Source organism: Bufo gargarizans, unplaced genomic scaffold, assembly GCF_014858855.1.
Source record: "Bufo gargarizans isolate SCDJY-AF-19 unplaced genomic scaffold, ASM1485885v1 original_scaffold_896_pilon, whole genome shotgun sequence".
In the NCBI taxonomy this organism is placed as follows: domain Eukaryota; kingdom Metazoa; phylum Chordata; class Amphibia; order Anura; family Bufonidae; genus Bufo; species Bufo gargarizans.
In genome coordinates, this window is record NW_025334747.1 from 288,755 (window position 1) to 302,830 (window position 14,076).

Below are 14,076 nucleotides of genomic sequence, written 5' to 3' on the forward strand. Positions count from 1 at the left end.
AGTGAAAAAAAATGTGGGGATATTTTTAACAGAAGTTTATTTCACCGATACCTTTTTGATAAACGGATGTTAAAAATGGACCCATTTTTGAAAAACGGACAAGATAGAACATGTTTTATTTTTTTACGTCAGACGTGTGATGGCTGTTAAAAAAATGTTACGGACGCAATGATATCAAATATGTCTACTTTGTTTGTTTGTTTCAGTTTTACATAATAAAGCATTTTTAAAGAAAAAATTATGTTTTTGCGTCTCCATTTTCTAAAAGCCATATTTTTTTAAAATTTTCTGCCGATCGTCTTGTGCATGGGCTCATTTTTTGCAGGAAGAGTTGACATTTTATTGGTACCATTTTTGGGTACATATGATATTTTGATCATTCATTATTACACTTTATGGGGCAAGTTGACCAAAAAAATTGTTGTTTTAGCGCAGTTTTTATTTATTTATTTTTACAGCGTTCACCTGTGGGGATAGGTCATGTAACAATTTTATAGATCAGATTGTTACGGATGTGGCAATACCTAATATGTATACTTTTTCTTATTTATTTAATTTTTACACAATAATAGCATTTTTGAAAAAATAAATAAATGATGTTTTAGTGTCTCCATAGTCTGAGAGCCATAGCTTTTTAATTTTTTTGACCGATTGTCTTAGTTAGGGTCTCATTTCTTGCAGGATGAGGTGACAGTTTGATTGGTACTATTTTGGGGGAGATATGCCTTTTTGATCACTTGGTGTTGCACTTTATTTGATTTTATGTTTTTCTTGCACAGTTTTTTTTTTTTTTTTTTACGGTGTTTCCTTGAGGGGTTAGGTAATGTAACAATTTTATAGATCAGATTGTTACGGATGTGGCAATACCTAATATGTATAGTTTTTCTTATTTATTTAAGTTTTACACAATAATAGCATTTTTGAAAAAATAAATAAATGATGTTTTAGTGTCTCCATAGTCTGAGAGCCATAGCTTTTTAATTTTTTTGACCGATTGTCTTAGTTAGGGTCTCATTTCTTGCAGGATGAGGTGACAGTTTGATTGGTACTATTTTGGGGGAGATATGCCTTTTTGATCACTTGGTGTTGCACTTTATTTGATTTTAGGCTTTTTTTTGCACTCTTTTTATTAATTTTTTTACGGTGTTTCCCTGAGGGGTTAGGTCATGTAATATTTTTATATAGCTGGTTGTTACGGACTGTGGTGATATATATACTTTTTTATTTATTTCACTTTAACACAATAATAGCATTTTTGAAACAAAAAATTATGTTTAATTGTCTCCATGTTCTGAGAGCAATATTTCGACCAGCTCTATAAAGATATCATATGACCTAACCCCTCAGATGAACACTGTAAAAAAAAAAAAAAACTGTGCTAAATAAACTATTTTTTGGGTCACCTTATATCACAAAAAGTCAAACAGCAAGCGATCAAAAAGGCGTATGCACACCAAAATAGTACCACTCTAGCTGTCACCTCATCCCGCAAAAAATTTGCCCCTACCTGAGACAATTGCCCCCAAAAGAAAAAAAAAAACTGGCTCAGAATATGGAGACACTAAAACATCATTTTTTTTGTTTTAAAAGAGCTGTTATTGTGTAAAACGTACATAAATAAAAAAAAGTATACATATTAGGTATCTCCACGTCCGTATCCACATGCTCTATAAAAATATCACATGACCTAACCCCTCAGGTGAATACCGTAAAAAAAATAAAAACTGTGTAAAAAAAGCCATTTATTGTCACCTTATATCACAAAAAGTGTAATAGCAAGCGATCAAAAAGTCACACGCACCCCAAAATAGTGCCAATCAAACAGTCATCTCACCCCGCAAGAATCATACCCTACCCAATATAATCGCCCAGAAACTGAAAAAACTATGGGTCTCAGAATATGGAGACACTAAAACATGATTTTTTTTTGTTTAAAAAATGAAATCAATACGACATGATCAAACCTGTCAGATGAATGTTGTAAATAACAAAAAATAAAAACTGCCAAAACAGCTATTTCTTGTTACCTGGCCTTACAAAAAGTGTAATATAGAGCAACCAAAAATCATATGTACCCTAAAATAGTACCTACAAAACTGCCACCCTATCCCGTAGTTTCTAAAATGGGGTGACTTTTTTGGAGTTTCTACTCTAGGGGTGCATCAGGGGGGCTTCAAATGGGACATGGTGTCAAAAAACCAGTCCAGCAAAATCTGCCTTCCAAAAAACATATGGCATTCCTTTTCTTCTGTGCCCTGCCGTGTGCACGTACAGCGGTTTACGACCACATATGGGGTGTTTCTGTAAACTACAGAATCAGAGCCATAAATATTGAGCTTTGTTAGGCTGTTAACTCTTGCTTTGTAACTGGAACAAAATTATTACAATGGAAAATCTGCCAAAATGTATAATGTATCTCTATTTTCCATTAATTCTTGTGGAAAGCCTAAAGGGTTAACAAAGTTTGTAAAGTCAGTTTTGAATACCTTGAGGGGTGTAGTTTCTAGAATGGGGTCATTTTTGGGTGGTTTCTATTATGTAAGCTTCACAAAGTGACTTCAGACCTGAACTGGTCCTTGAAAAGTGGGTTTTTGAAAATTTCTGAAAGATTTCAAGATTTGCTTCTAAACTTCTAAGCCTTGTAACATGCCCCAAAAATTTAATGTAATTCCCAAAATGATCCAAACATGAAGTAGACATATGGGGAATGTAAAGTAATAACTATTTTTGTAGGTATTACTATGTATTATAAAAGTAGAGAAAATGAAACTTGGCAATTTGCTAATTTTTCCCAATTTTGGGCAAATTTTGTATTTTTTTATAAATAAAAATGAATTTTTTTGACTCAACTTTACCAGTGTCATGAAGTACAACATGTGACGAAAAATCGCAGAATGGCCTGGATAAGTCAAAGCGTTTTAAAGTTATCACCACTTAAAGGGACACTGGTCAGTTTTGCAAAAAATGGCCTGGTCCTTAAGGTGAAATATGGCTGTGTCCTTATAGGGTTAAAAAGACTTTTGGGTCTATAACAAGTATAAAAACTAAAATATTCCTATTTCACTCCCTACACTATCTCTCCCTTCTGCTCTCCAGCTCTCCATGACTAAGGGCTCATGCACACGACCGTATGCCCTCCGGGACATATGGTCCGTGAGCGGGCCACATGTCCCGGAGTGGCATACATCGTGCGCACGGGAGTGCACAGTATCATAGGCTACCTATGATAATGTGCGCACGATATATGCCGCTCTGGGACATATTGTCCGCTCACGGACCGTATGTCTCGGAGGGCATACGGTCGTGCGCATGAGCCCTAAGACTGAGCCGAATGTTCCGGCCAGCCAATCACTGTAATGCCAGTAGCCAACATCGCTATGGCATTACAATGAATGGCAGTACATACCTGCACGTTTATTGGCTGCGGAGAGGAGATTCGAGCATCGTATTTGAGCAAGTGCGGTATTCGGCTGAACACCGCGGTGTGCCGAGCATCGCGATGCTCGAGTAAAATTAGTGTTCGGCCGAGCATGCTCGCCCAACACTAGAGGCAACCCATTTAAGTGTATAACAGTGTTTCCAGTTGTTAAATGCATAGTGCATAACTTATTACATATTTTCTTACAGAAAATTTCAGAAATTATATTCAAATAAATATGGCTAAAGTTCTACGTCCTGATATGAAATTATATCATAGTAAAATAAAGCCCTATTTTGCCATTTTACTACAGTAAATTTATTACTAAATTATTGCCCATTTAAGAAGTCGGAACTGGAATTGGGGTGATAAAATGCAAGAGTAGGAGTCAGAACTATGGCTTACTGACTCCACAGCCTTCCTTGCTCCCAGTTGCTGGGTCCCAGCTCATTTTCCCCCCCTGCAGTGCTCAGGTCCCACGCTGTCAATACTGATTTGACACTGCTTCAGTCAATGAAAGGCCAAAGCAGTGACGTGACAAAGGGGAGTAGGTCACCACTGTGGCAAGTCATTGGCTGCATTGGCATGAAACCAGATGCGACAGCAAGGGACATGAGTGGTGTAGCAAATAAGCCAAGGAGTGTGTACCCAGTGTAGGGGAGCAGGTAAGTATGCTTCCCTCCGCAGGTCCAGCCACGGAAGGGAAGGGGGGTTTCTGCTGAAAGAGTCCCATAAAATGAACAACCCCTTTAATGGAGAACAGAAGTGTCTGAGAGGTACCAGAAGGGAACTGATAGATGCTGATGTAATCCTGTAGTTCACAGGAAATTAACCACACAAGGGAGGCTGACCTATCTACAAAGGAGAACTAGCTATGGACCTCCTCACTAGAAGAGTAGAGATCATAAAACACAAATGCCCATAATGAAAGTGTTCAAAACGTATGGATGCAGCTGAGCTGTGATGAAACAAATTATACTGGTACAATAGTAATACACTTAATTTTATAGTGTTTTAACGGTGATTCGGTTATTCATTTATATGAATTAAAGAAAGTAAAAGTATATTTCTGTATTGTTGTGAAATCATTGGGGCATTTGTGTAGGTTAGGCTTCATTCAGATACCCATTAATTACTTCAGCTCTGCTACATTATAGGAGCATAAAAACAAAAATAATAGCGGCACAATTTCCATCAAATAAGGGGAACAAACAAAATTCTTCATTTATGGGCCTCCTGAATCACCCGGGCTTCAGCTAATTCCACCTAACTTTATTCACAGTTTTCTACATAGGCTGTATCATGATTTTTTTTTTTCCGCCGTTGCTCAGACCTTTTGATATCTTTTTATGTACCAAAGGTCTACCAATTATTGTTGTTTTTTCCTACCCTCTTAAATTAATTTTTTCATTTTTTAATTGCCGTTTTGTACTGAATGAAATAGATGCCTGCCATGACTGTATGCCTATCAGACTATACTATATGCACAGCCTAATAAACAGGGGCTATAATGCATTGGTATACAAGATCACAAAGTATGCCAACCAATAGGTGGTATAATATTAAACAAATGTATATAGCCATGCATGAAATGTATTTCAGAATGAGCCATGGTGACAAAATTGGCACATCTTTAGAATGACAGTCTATGACTAACCTCCGTCACTCCGTGTGTGGTAAAACTACGACTCCCAAGATATATACTTGATTGGCTGTTCTAAGAACTCCATATAAATGAATGGAACATGCTGGGAGTTGTAGTTTCGCCACAGCTGGAGTGCCAAAGGTTAGCCATCACTGCTAGGCTTACACTTTCTACAGGATCAGTAAATCAGCCTTGGTATAGTCAAAATTCTAGTGTACTCCATAAAGGCTATGTACACCTTCAGGGGCATTTTTTGATCATTGTATTTTACTCATTTTGGGCTAAAAATAATTTTTTATGGTCTTTATTAAAAATATTGAGCTGTTCTGTCACAAAGGATTAACTGTTTTTCTAGCTGTGTGAATTGCACTTTTTACTTGACTTTACGGTCATCTAATCTCTTATTTACTAAAAGGTCATGAACACTTATTTAAGCCACATTCTTATCAGTAACATAAGAATTGAGCTGTAATGAGTGTTTACAAGGTTAGAGATCATAGAAACCGAGCACGTCAGCTTAGCTGCCTGACAGAACACATAAAAAATTCAGAGCCTGCTACTAGATACATTTTGCACAAAGACAGTGGTTCAAGACCAATTGAAATGAGTACAGTGCAATAATTGCCCCCAAAGGTGTACATAGCCTTTAAAATAGTAGGGGGTCAATAAGGCCATATTTGGAAATTTTGAGGAACATACAATGTCAGATTTTTGCATTACATTTTCAAACCCAAAACCGGGGGGAAGGGACTAAACACAGAATAGGAGGCCAACATTCATACTTATCTAGTTCCCATACACATCTGTTTTTGTGCTGAAAATCTAAATACTGACCAACAGCCACACTGTTGTTGTATCTATTGCACTGTGGACACTAGCTGTGCCACACAGACCCCAAAGACTTTTAATGCTACCGATCAAGTTCCACCGGTCGTTTTGACAGAAGTAGTGCTGTGCGCACTACAAAACACTAGACAATCTGCAATGGAGTCTCTGGAGCCTCCAGCACTGATGTGAACAAAGCCTGGCAAAGGTAATAATATGCTATTAGAATAGTAAGCATATTTTGACTTTTCAAACCCCAAAAAGCAATTACATAAATATGAAATCAGCAAATGAGCAGAATATAAAAAAATTAAAGGGGTTGTCCAAGTTATTATTATTGATGATCTATCCTCAAGATAGGTCATCAATATCAGATCTGCGGGGGTCCGACACCCGGCAACCCCGCCAATTGGACTGGTTAAAGAGAAGGCAAGCTCGCCGTTGCAACAGCTGTGGTGAGCAGGTGTAACTACAAGAAGCTATCCCATTCACTTCCAGGGGACGGCTTGTTCCTATACACTTGAATAGGAATGAGCCGTCCCATTGAAATGAATGGGACAGCTTCTTGTAGTTACACCTGCTCACCACTGTTGTGCGACAGCAAGCAGGTAAACAATGGCGAGCACCATCCCTTCCACCAGCTGATCAGCGGGGGTGTCAGGTGCCGGACCCCTGCCGATCTAATATTGCTGACCTATCCTGAGGATAGGTCATGAATAAAAACTTGGTCAACACCTTTAACATGTTTAGTAGCATTCCATAAAAAGGTGTTTGAGTTTATTTTCATATTACCAAAGTGATGGGTGGGGGGCTTGGTAAAATAATAAAAAGGCTGCAGCCAGTGACATATTGTTTGGTTGCAGTGGCGACATTCAGTACATGGAGCAAGACTGCTGAGGCCAGGGGTTGGCTTCAGTGGTGTATGGAACATAACTGCTGCATCCAAACAATATGTCCCTTGCTGCAGACTGGGAAGATGACAGACTGGTGGTGCTTGATCAGATTGGGCACAGCTTGATTATTTGACCAGGCTTCCAATCACTTTGGTAAAAAAAAAAAAAAAAAAAAATTGGACAATCCTTTTAACAAAATATAAATAGGAAAGTAGTAGGGCACACCTACACTTGGATACACATAGGAGATTTGTTAAAATTTGATTTATTCAAACAAACATATAAAATATGCATAAACCTGGATTAAACAAATATTCGCATGCTATACATACGTTTCTGTGAGCACTGCATTACGGACAAATAGAGCCTTAGGAAGATTTTATCCTTCCTACTCCAGGACTATACGTATGAGTTGTGTCATAGTGTGCATTCTACCATTTTATTCATTTTTCTAATATTACTAAATGTATAGCATGCGAATATTTGTTTAATCCAGGTTTATGCATATTTTATGTTTGTATTAATAAATCAAATTTTAACAAATCTCCTATGTGTATCCAAGTGTAGGTGTGCCCTACTACTTTCCTATTTATATATTATTCCTTGAAGATTGGGTGTAACCTTCCTTGTAGGTGCACCCTTCCCAATTGTTGTCCAAGGGGTGAGCCATCTCAAAACCCCCTTTTAACAAAATATTTACTTCAAATTACTTCACCTGGACTCTGGACACAGTCTGTTACATTATACATATATGTTAAAAATAATAAAATTGTTGTTTACCTGACCAGACTTTTTTTCCTGTTGCGGCTGCAAAGAAAAGAAAAAAAAAAAAAAAAGTTGAGTTGCAGATAATTTGGTAACATGTTGAATATAGTTATAATTCTTATCCTCAAATGAATTCACATCTATGCAGTCATCTGAGTTAGGGCTCATGCACGTGACCGTGCAGTTTTTTGCGGTCCGCAAAAAACGGATGCCGCCCGTGTGCCTTCTGCAATTTGCGGAACGGAACAGGAGGCCCATTATAAAAATGCCTATTCTTGTCCGCAAAACGGACAAGACTAGGATATGCCTCATAATTTTTGCAGGGCCACGGAACAGAGCAACGGATGCGGACAGCACACAGAGTGCTGTCCACATCTTTGGTGGACCCATTGAAATGAATGATTCCGTATAAGGACCGTATATGGAATAAAAATATGGCCTGTATACGGAACGCAAAAAATGAAGAGCAGCGATAACAAACGTGGCCCTCCAGCTGTTGCAAATCTACAACTCCTAGAATGCCCTGACAGCTGTAGGCTGTCTGGACATGATAGAAGTTGTAGTTTTGCAACAGCTGGGGGACCACGAGTTTGAAATCCCTGCTCTAAGGTATTCATCTTAGGGACATTTGGACATTAATTATTTTTTTATAAATGCGTGCGTTTGTATATATATATAAAAAAACAGGCAGAGAAAAAAAACACTAAACTAAATATAGCTAAAATGAATTAGGAGTCAACAAAAAATTAATTGTCACTTTGAAGGAGTTTCTAATGTTTCGACACTGCACAACATCTGCGCTGGCAGTACAGTGCCATAGAACCAGCAATATAAAAATAGGCCACCAAAATCCAAAATGCACTCCAATCCTTTGAAGTCTTGTGGTGAGCCAAGCCAGTAATTTTTTACATAAGTAGCATTCATTTTTACAGTACATACATACAGTAATGGTTTTAGAAATGTTTTGTTTTGAAATCTTTTGCAACAGGAAAAAAATTGATAAAGAAAAAATATAATTTTTTTTAAATAATTTTCAGTTTTTCCTTAAAATGTAGTTTTTTAAAAAATATTTTGTCATGTATTGACACAAAAGAATGGTCTAATGTGTCCCGTGAAAAATATCAAATACATGTAGGTTGGATCAGAAATTAACTCCTTTTCAACCACCTCATGTAAATTTAAGTCGGAAGTCGGGTATCTGACCATGTCACCTGGGAGGTTAAAGATTGGGAGTGCGCTCTCCTGGCTGTGCACCAGATCTCCCCTGGCAAGGATCGGGGGAGCAGGAGTGTGTGTGCGACAGCCTCTATCCTCCTGAGTGACAAGAGGCTGACGCACATTAGTTCCTATGGAAAGCCTGTCTGTGGCAGGGTTCATTAGAACAGTGCAATAGTGAAATTCTCATAGACTCCAATGCTAATGCATTAAACTCTATGATAAAAGGAATCTTGATTGCTTGATGCAGTGCTGGGGTTTCTGGGTTTGAATCCGACCAAGGACAACATCTGCATGGAGTTTGTATGTTTCCTCCCATTTTCCAAAGACATACTGATAGGGAACTTAGATTGTGAGCCCTATTGGGGACAGTGTGATGCTAATATCTGTAAAGTGCTGCGGAATATGTCACAAATATATAAATGAGTATAATAAATATAGTTCCCTATGGGAACTACTAAAAATCGTAAAAAGAAATGTAAAAAGGTTTTTAAAATTATAAATAAAATCACCTTTTCCCCAAAATAAAAATACATAAACAATAAAAAATAAACATAATAGAAATTGATGTATGTGAAAATGCAGTTACTATTAATATAAAAATATTCATCCCATACTGCAAACTGTAAAAAGGAAAAAAGTCAAAATGGCCGATTCACCGTTGTTTGATCGCTTGACATCCCCCCAAAAAACTGAATCAAAAGTGATCAAAAAGTCATACACATCCCAAAATAGTATAAATAAAAAGTACAGATTGCCCCACAAAAATGAGCCCTCACACAGCTCTGTATAATATATATATATATATATATATATATATATATATGGTATTATTGTAATCGTACTGACCTGGAGAATAAAAGTAACAGGTCAGTTTTACCGCATAGGAAATGCTGTAAAAACAAAACCCATAAAACTGTTGCGTAATTGTCTTCTTTTTTAGAATTCCACCCCATTTAGAATTTTTTTCCCGCTTTCCACTACATTGCATGCGTGCCCACTGGAATGAATGGGAACCTCTCTGAGCAAGCGCAGCCTCCGCTCCCCATTCACTTCTATGGGGCTGACAGAAAGAGCCGAGCAAGTGCTCAGCTATTTTCAGCACTCCCATAGGAATGAATGGAGGGTGGCTGCGCATGCTTCATAACTTTGCCGGCTCTGTTCTAAGTGTAGATGTGGGACCCACACCTATCAGAGATTGGGGGCATATCCTAGCGATATGCCCCCAATGTCTGAGATGGGAATACCCCTTTTAAATGGGCTTTCCCCATCTTAGACATGTATGGCATATCCACAGGATATGCCAAAAATGTCTGCCAGATGTGGGTTCCAATTCTGGGACTGCCTTACCACAGCACCTGTGAATGGAGAAGTGGCTACACATGCACAGACATCTTCATTAATTTCAAGTCTGTTCATGAATCACCCTCCATTTACTATGGGAGTTTGGGAAACAGCAGAGCAGGCTTGCTCCGCTCTTTTCAGAACTTTTATAGAAAAGATTAGAGAGGGCTGTGCTTGAATAGAATGCTATATTTATGATGCCCTTGAGCCACATTTTTATACATAGCATCAAGTGATCGTATATTTTCCAGGTGTGTCAAATTCAATAAACTGTGGTGGTATGTATGTTTGATATAAGCGTTGTTCTTTATGAAAAATGTAAGCTTTGATAGAGACAGTTCTTCTGCTAGATAGTTTATACAAATATCTTTCAAAATATTTAAACTATTATTTTCAAAGTGGAAAGTGGATGCCTTCAAATAGAATTTAATATTGCTCCATTACAGGGGTTATCCGATATGCACTGTGCCAGAATAGACAGTCACTTTGTATGAGTGGTTATCGTTCTGATGGACTCGGACCAGCCTTGTATTACATGGATGGATGGTTATTCATCTGAAATGGCAACCATAAAATAGTACACTTGCAACAGTAGCTAATTTTGCCAGGACTAGAGGGTGCGTTTTGAAAGGGGCTGCTTTTTATTAAACCACCCCTTTAAAAAAAAAAAAAAAAAAAATGCCTCATTACTTGCAATGTAACCAATAGGAATACACTCAAGGCCAATCTTGCAAGCTATTTCAGTTAAATAATATTATTTAATATTACAACAAATGGAAAATAAATTACAATAAAGTTAGATAAATTAATGCAAAGAAATAAAAAAGCAAAAGACAATTCCCAGTTAAATATTTCGGAACAATAATGCTAAAATCCTAAAGTAATTTTCACTTTGCATTTCTGTAATATTAATCACACTTGAAATGATGTTAAAACCACATCAAACACAGACATTCTTCTAGACTGATTTCTACTCCTCACTAAATCACTGTGCATCGTTTAGCTTGAGGTCCTGAACTCATGTGACTTTGCCACACTGGAACTCAATGAAAAAGCTGCCAGCTCTACCAAATGCTCTATGAATTACTTTCTGACACTTCAATGAGGGGAAAGACAAAGTCTGAAAGCAGGCTAGCTCTGGCGTCCTGCCTAGTATGTGTCACAGCAATTTTGAAAGCTGCCCTTCTCAAAAATGAACTCCATACTTCTCAGACCACCATACAAACAGACCCTTGAATGTTTCAGTGCTTGTCAGGGTTATAACCATGTGCATGTTTTTCCAGCTTGTGGCACCCAGTGGCTCCAGACACTACATGGAGGGTTTTTCTTCATGTGTTTTTAGATTTATGAATGGTGTGTGCTCTTGAACTTCTAGCACATTCACACACTTCTCAAATAAACCTTAGTTTAACTGGAAAGAAAGTCAACCAAATATCTTATATGTCTACAACATGTAATGCATATATTTAATGTGTGCAGACTTCCTATCTGTTGAACACTCCCAACTAGAAACAGTAGGGCGCATTTATTATCCTCTGTATGCCAGAAAACTAGCACCAAAAAGTTGTAAAGTTTGGAGCATGCCATACTTGCGTAAGCTGCTTTTTGGGGGTTTGAAGCTCCACTCGCCATTTTTCCGAAGTGGGTGGAGGCAGATGGGTAGCAGGCAGTGCAGGACCGACACAACAAGCCCATCACATCTGTTACAATCTATGCCAGGAATAGGCGCGGTGATCGGATGAATGTTCTCAGCTGGACACCGGCTGACACTGCGCATGTCACCAGCTGTTAGGGTAGGAAAAAAGCACTGGCCCGTATATAATTTTTCCCTTCCCTAACCGCTGGTGAGGCTCCCGGTGTCCAGCTGAGAACATACATCCGATCACAGCGCCTGCGCACTGGCCCATCATTTTTCCCTACCCTTACCGCCGGCGAGGCTCCCAGCGCATGCGCACTCTGCTGTGAAATTTCCCTAACCCGTCGTTGTGTGCCTGCGCGGCGCGGCCCACCTCCTCACGCCATGTCCGGTGCGACCGGAAGTGACGAGGGTAGGGAACTCTAACGAGGGAGGGAAGTATAACGTTACATGGGCACTGCTTCCTCTTCAAAATTACTTGCACATCCTCTCACTTGTAGAGGCAGCATAGTGTAATTAAAACTGCTCTAGGACTGTCCCATTCAAGTGAATAGGATGAGCAGTTGTAATGACACTGTGCTGCCGCTACGAAGGAGATGGCACACAGGTAACTTGAAGAGGACGCAAGAGCGAGGCAATCTCTCCAAATAGCTGATCGGGCAAGAATGCCGGGAGTCTGACCACCACAAATCTGATATTGATGACCTATCCTGAGGTCATCCTGGCTTTCTTTCCACATGAGACGCGTGAGAAAGCTGTGAATCATGGCTTGTAGATGAGAGAAGCTTCCACGAATAATAAGCTGCACTCCCCAGTGTAACACAGTAGAGCACATGGTACTTCTATAATAACAGAATTTCTCCTACAGGTACAGTGTTCATGTTAGGGTATAAGGGCTCATGCACATGACCATGATGATCCTGGGAAACACAGTACATGTGTCTGAATTCAGTACGAGGGATCCACGATTAAATATGATCTGACTATCATAACACACTATGATACAGTCAGTTCAGAGGAGCCGCAGTCGGCCAGGCAGATCCAGCAGACACACGGGACATGTTTCCCGGGCCGGCTGTGGCTCCTCTGAACAGACTGTATCACAGTCATGTACATGAGCCCTAAACCAGGACAGTGACTCTGCCACGATAACTTGCAGACCACAGACAGTACATATATGTGATGGATATGAAGTTTGATCAATGCATAAAAAGGTTGAAATAAGATGCATAATAATGCTATCTTAAGTAACCATACATTATTATCTTTGCCTCAATATCTGAGTAGCATACATAGCACCTGAGCAAATGTAAAAACTTATGTTCATATTTACACCATCTAGTGGACAAACGAAAAATGACTGTAGTTTTTATGGCTATGCTTTGTCTGATGGACGCACAGTTGCAAATGTTTAACATGAATCTCCTTATATCAGTAAAGTATCCAATGCCCTGATCAGGACATATACAATGGTAAACACAATGGGATACATTTATGCGCCATATCTGCATAACTGTTTCGAGACTTTTCTCCCTGTCAAATTTGATAGTGACATAAGACTGAATTTAGGGGAAATAGCACAAATCTCATGGCTTAGAAGTCAAATCTGCCAAATTTGATGAAACACATACTTCTTAAAACATTTTCCGCAAATATCGCCAACTATCCTCTCAGATTCAAGTGCCACAGCATTGTAGTGGAAATTTTATTATGCGGACATTTTATCTTAGGATGTGTGTGTGTGTTTTATAGATTGTCATCTGTCTCCCTGTGTCGGATTTAACCGAAGAATGCTCTAGCAGAGGGTACTTGGGTTGAATCGGGACCAGTGGTAAAACTGTCAGTATGAAAACCTTCTCATGGGCTTGGAGACGTGTTCTCAGTGTGTAGGGGAAAGTTTGCCGGTTTGTGAGCACTAAGTGCAATGCACTGGGCTTCTTCTCTTCAAATGTCTATACACATTAGAGAAGTAAAGTCTGCATAACGAGAGATACATATTATACCTCTGCTGCGGCTTCGCTATCCCTTTCTGGATACATATCTGCTTTTAAAGGGAACCTGTCACCAGGATGTTGTGTATAAGGCTGAGGACATAGGTTGCTAGATGGCCTCTAGCACATCTGCAATACCCAGTCCCCATAGCTCTGTGTGCTTTTATTGTGTCAAAAAACTGATTTGATACATGTGCAAATTAACCTGAGATGAGTCCTGTATGTGAGATGAGTCAGGGACAGGATTCATCTGAGGTTAATTTGCATATGTATCAAATCGTTTTTCTGACACAATAAAAGCACACAGAGCTATGGGGACTGGGTATTGCGGATGTGCTAGCAGC

The 14,076-nt window shown here is 38.9% G+C and overlaps 1 protein-coding gene across 1 annotated transcript in view; it reads right to left on the reverse strand.

The window, feature by feature from the left end:
- LOC122924212 (high mobility group protein HMGI-C-like) overlaps nt 1–14,076 on the reverse strand; it is a 184,610-nt gene that overhangs the window by 50,586 nt on the left and 119,948 nt on the right. The window contains exon 4 of the mRNA XM_044275131.1: nt 7,562–7,588. Within this exon, the coding sequence (XP_044131066.1) occupies nt 7,562–7,588 (27 nt within the window). The remainder of the gene's footprint in view (nt 1–7,561; nt 7,589–14,076) is intronic.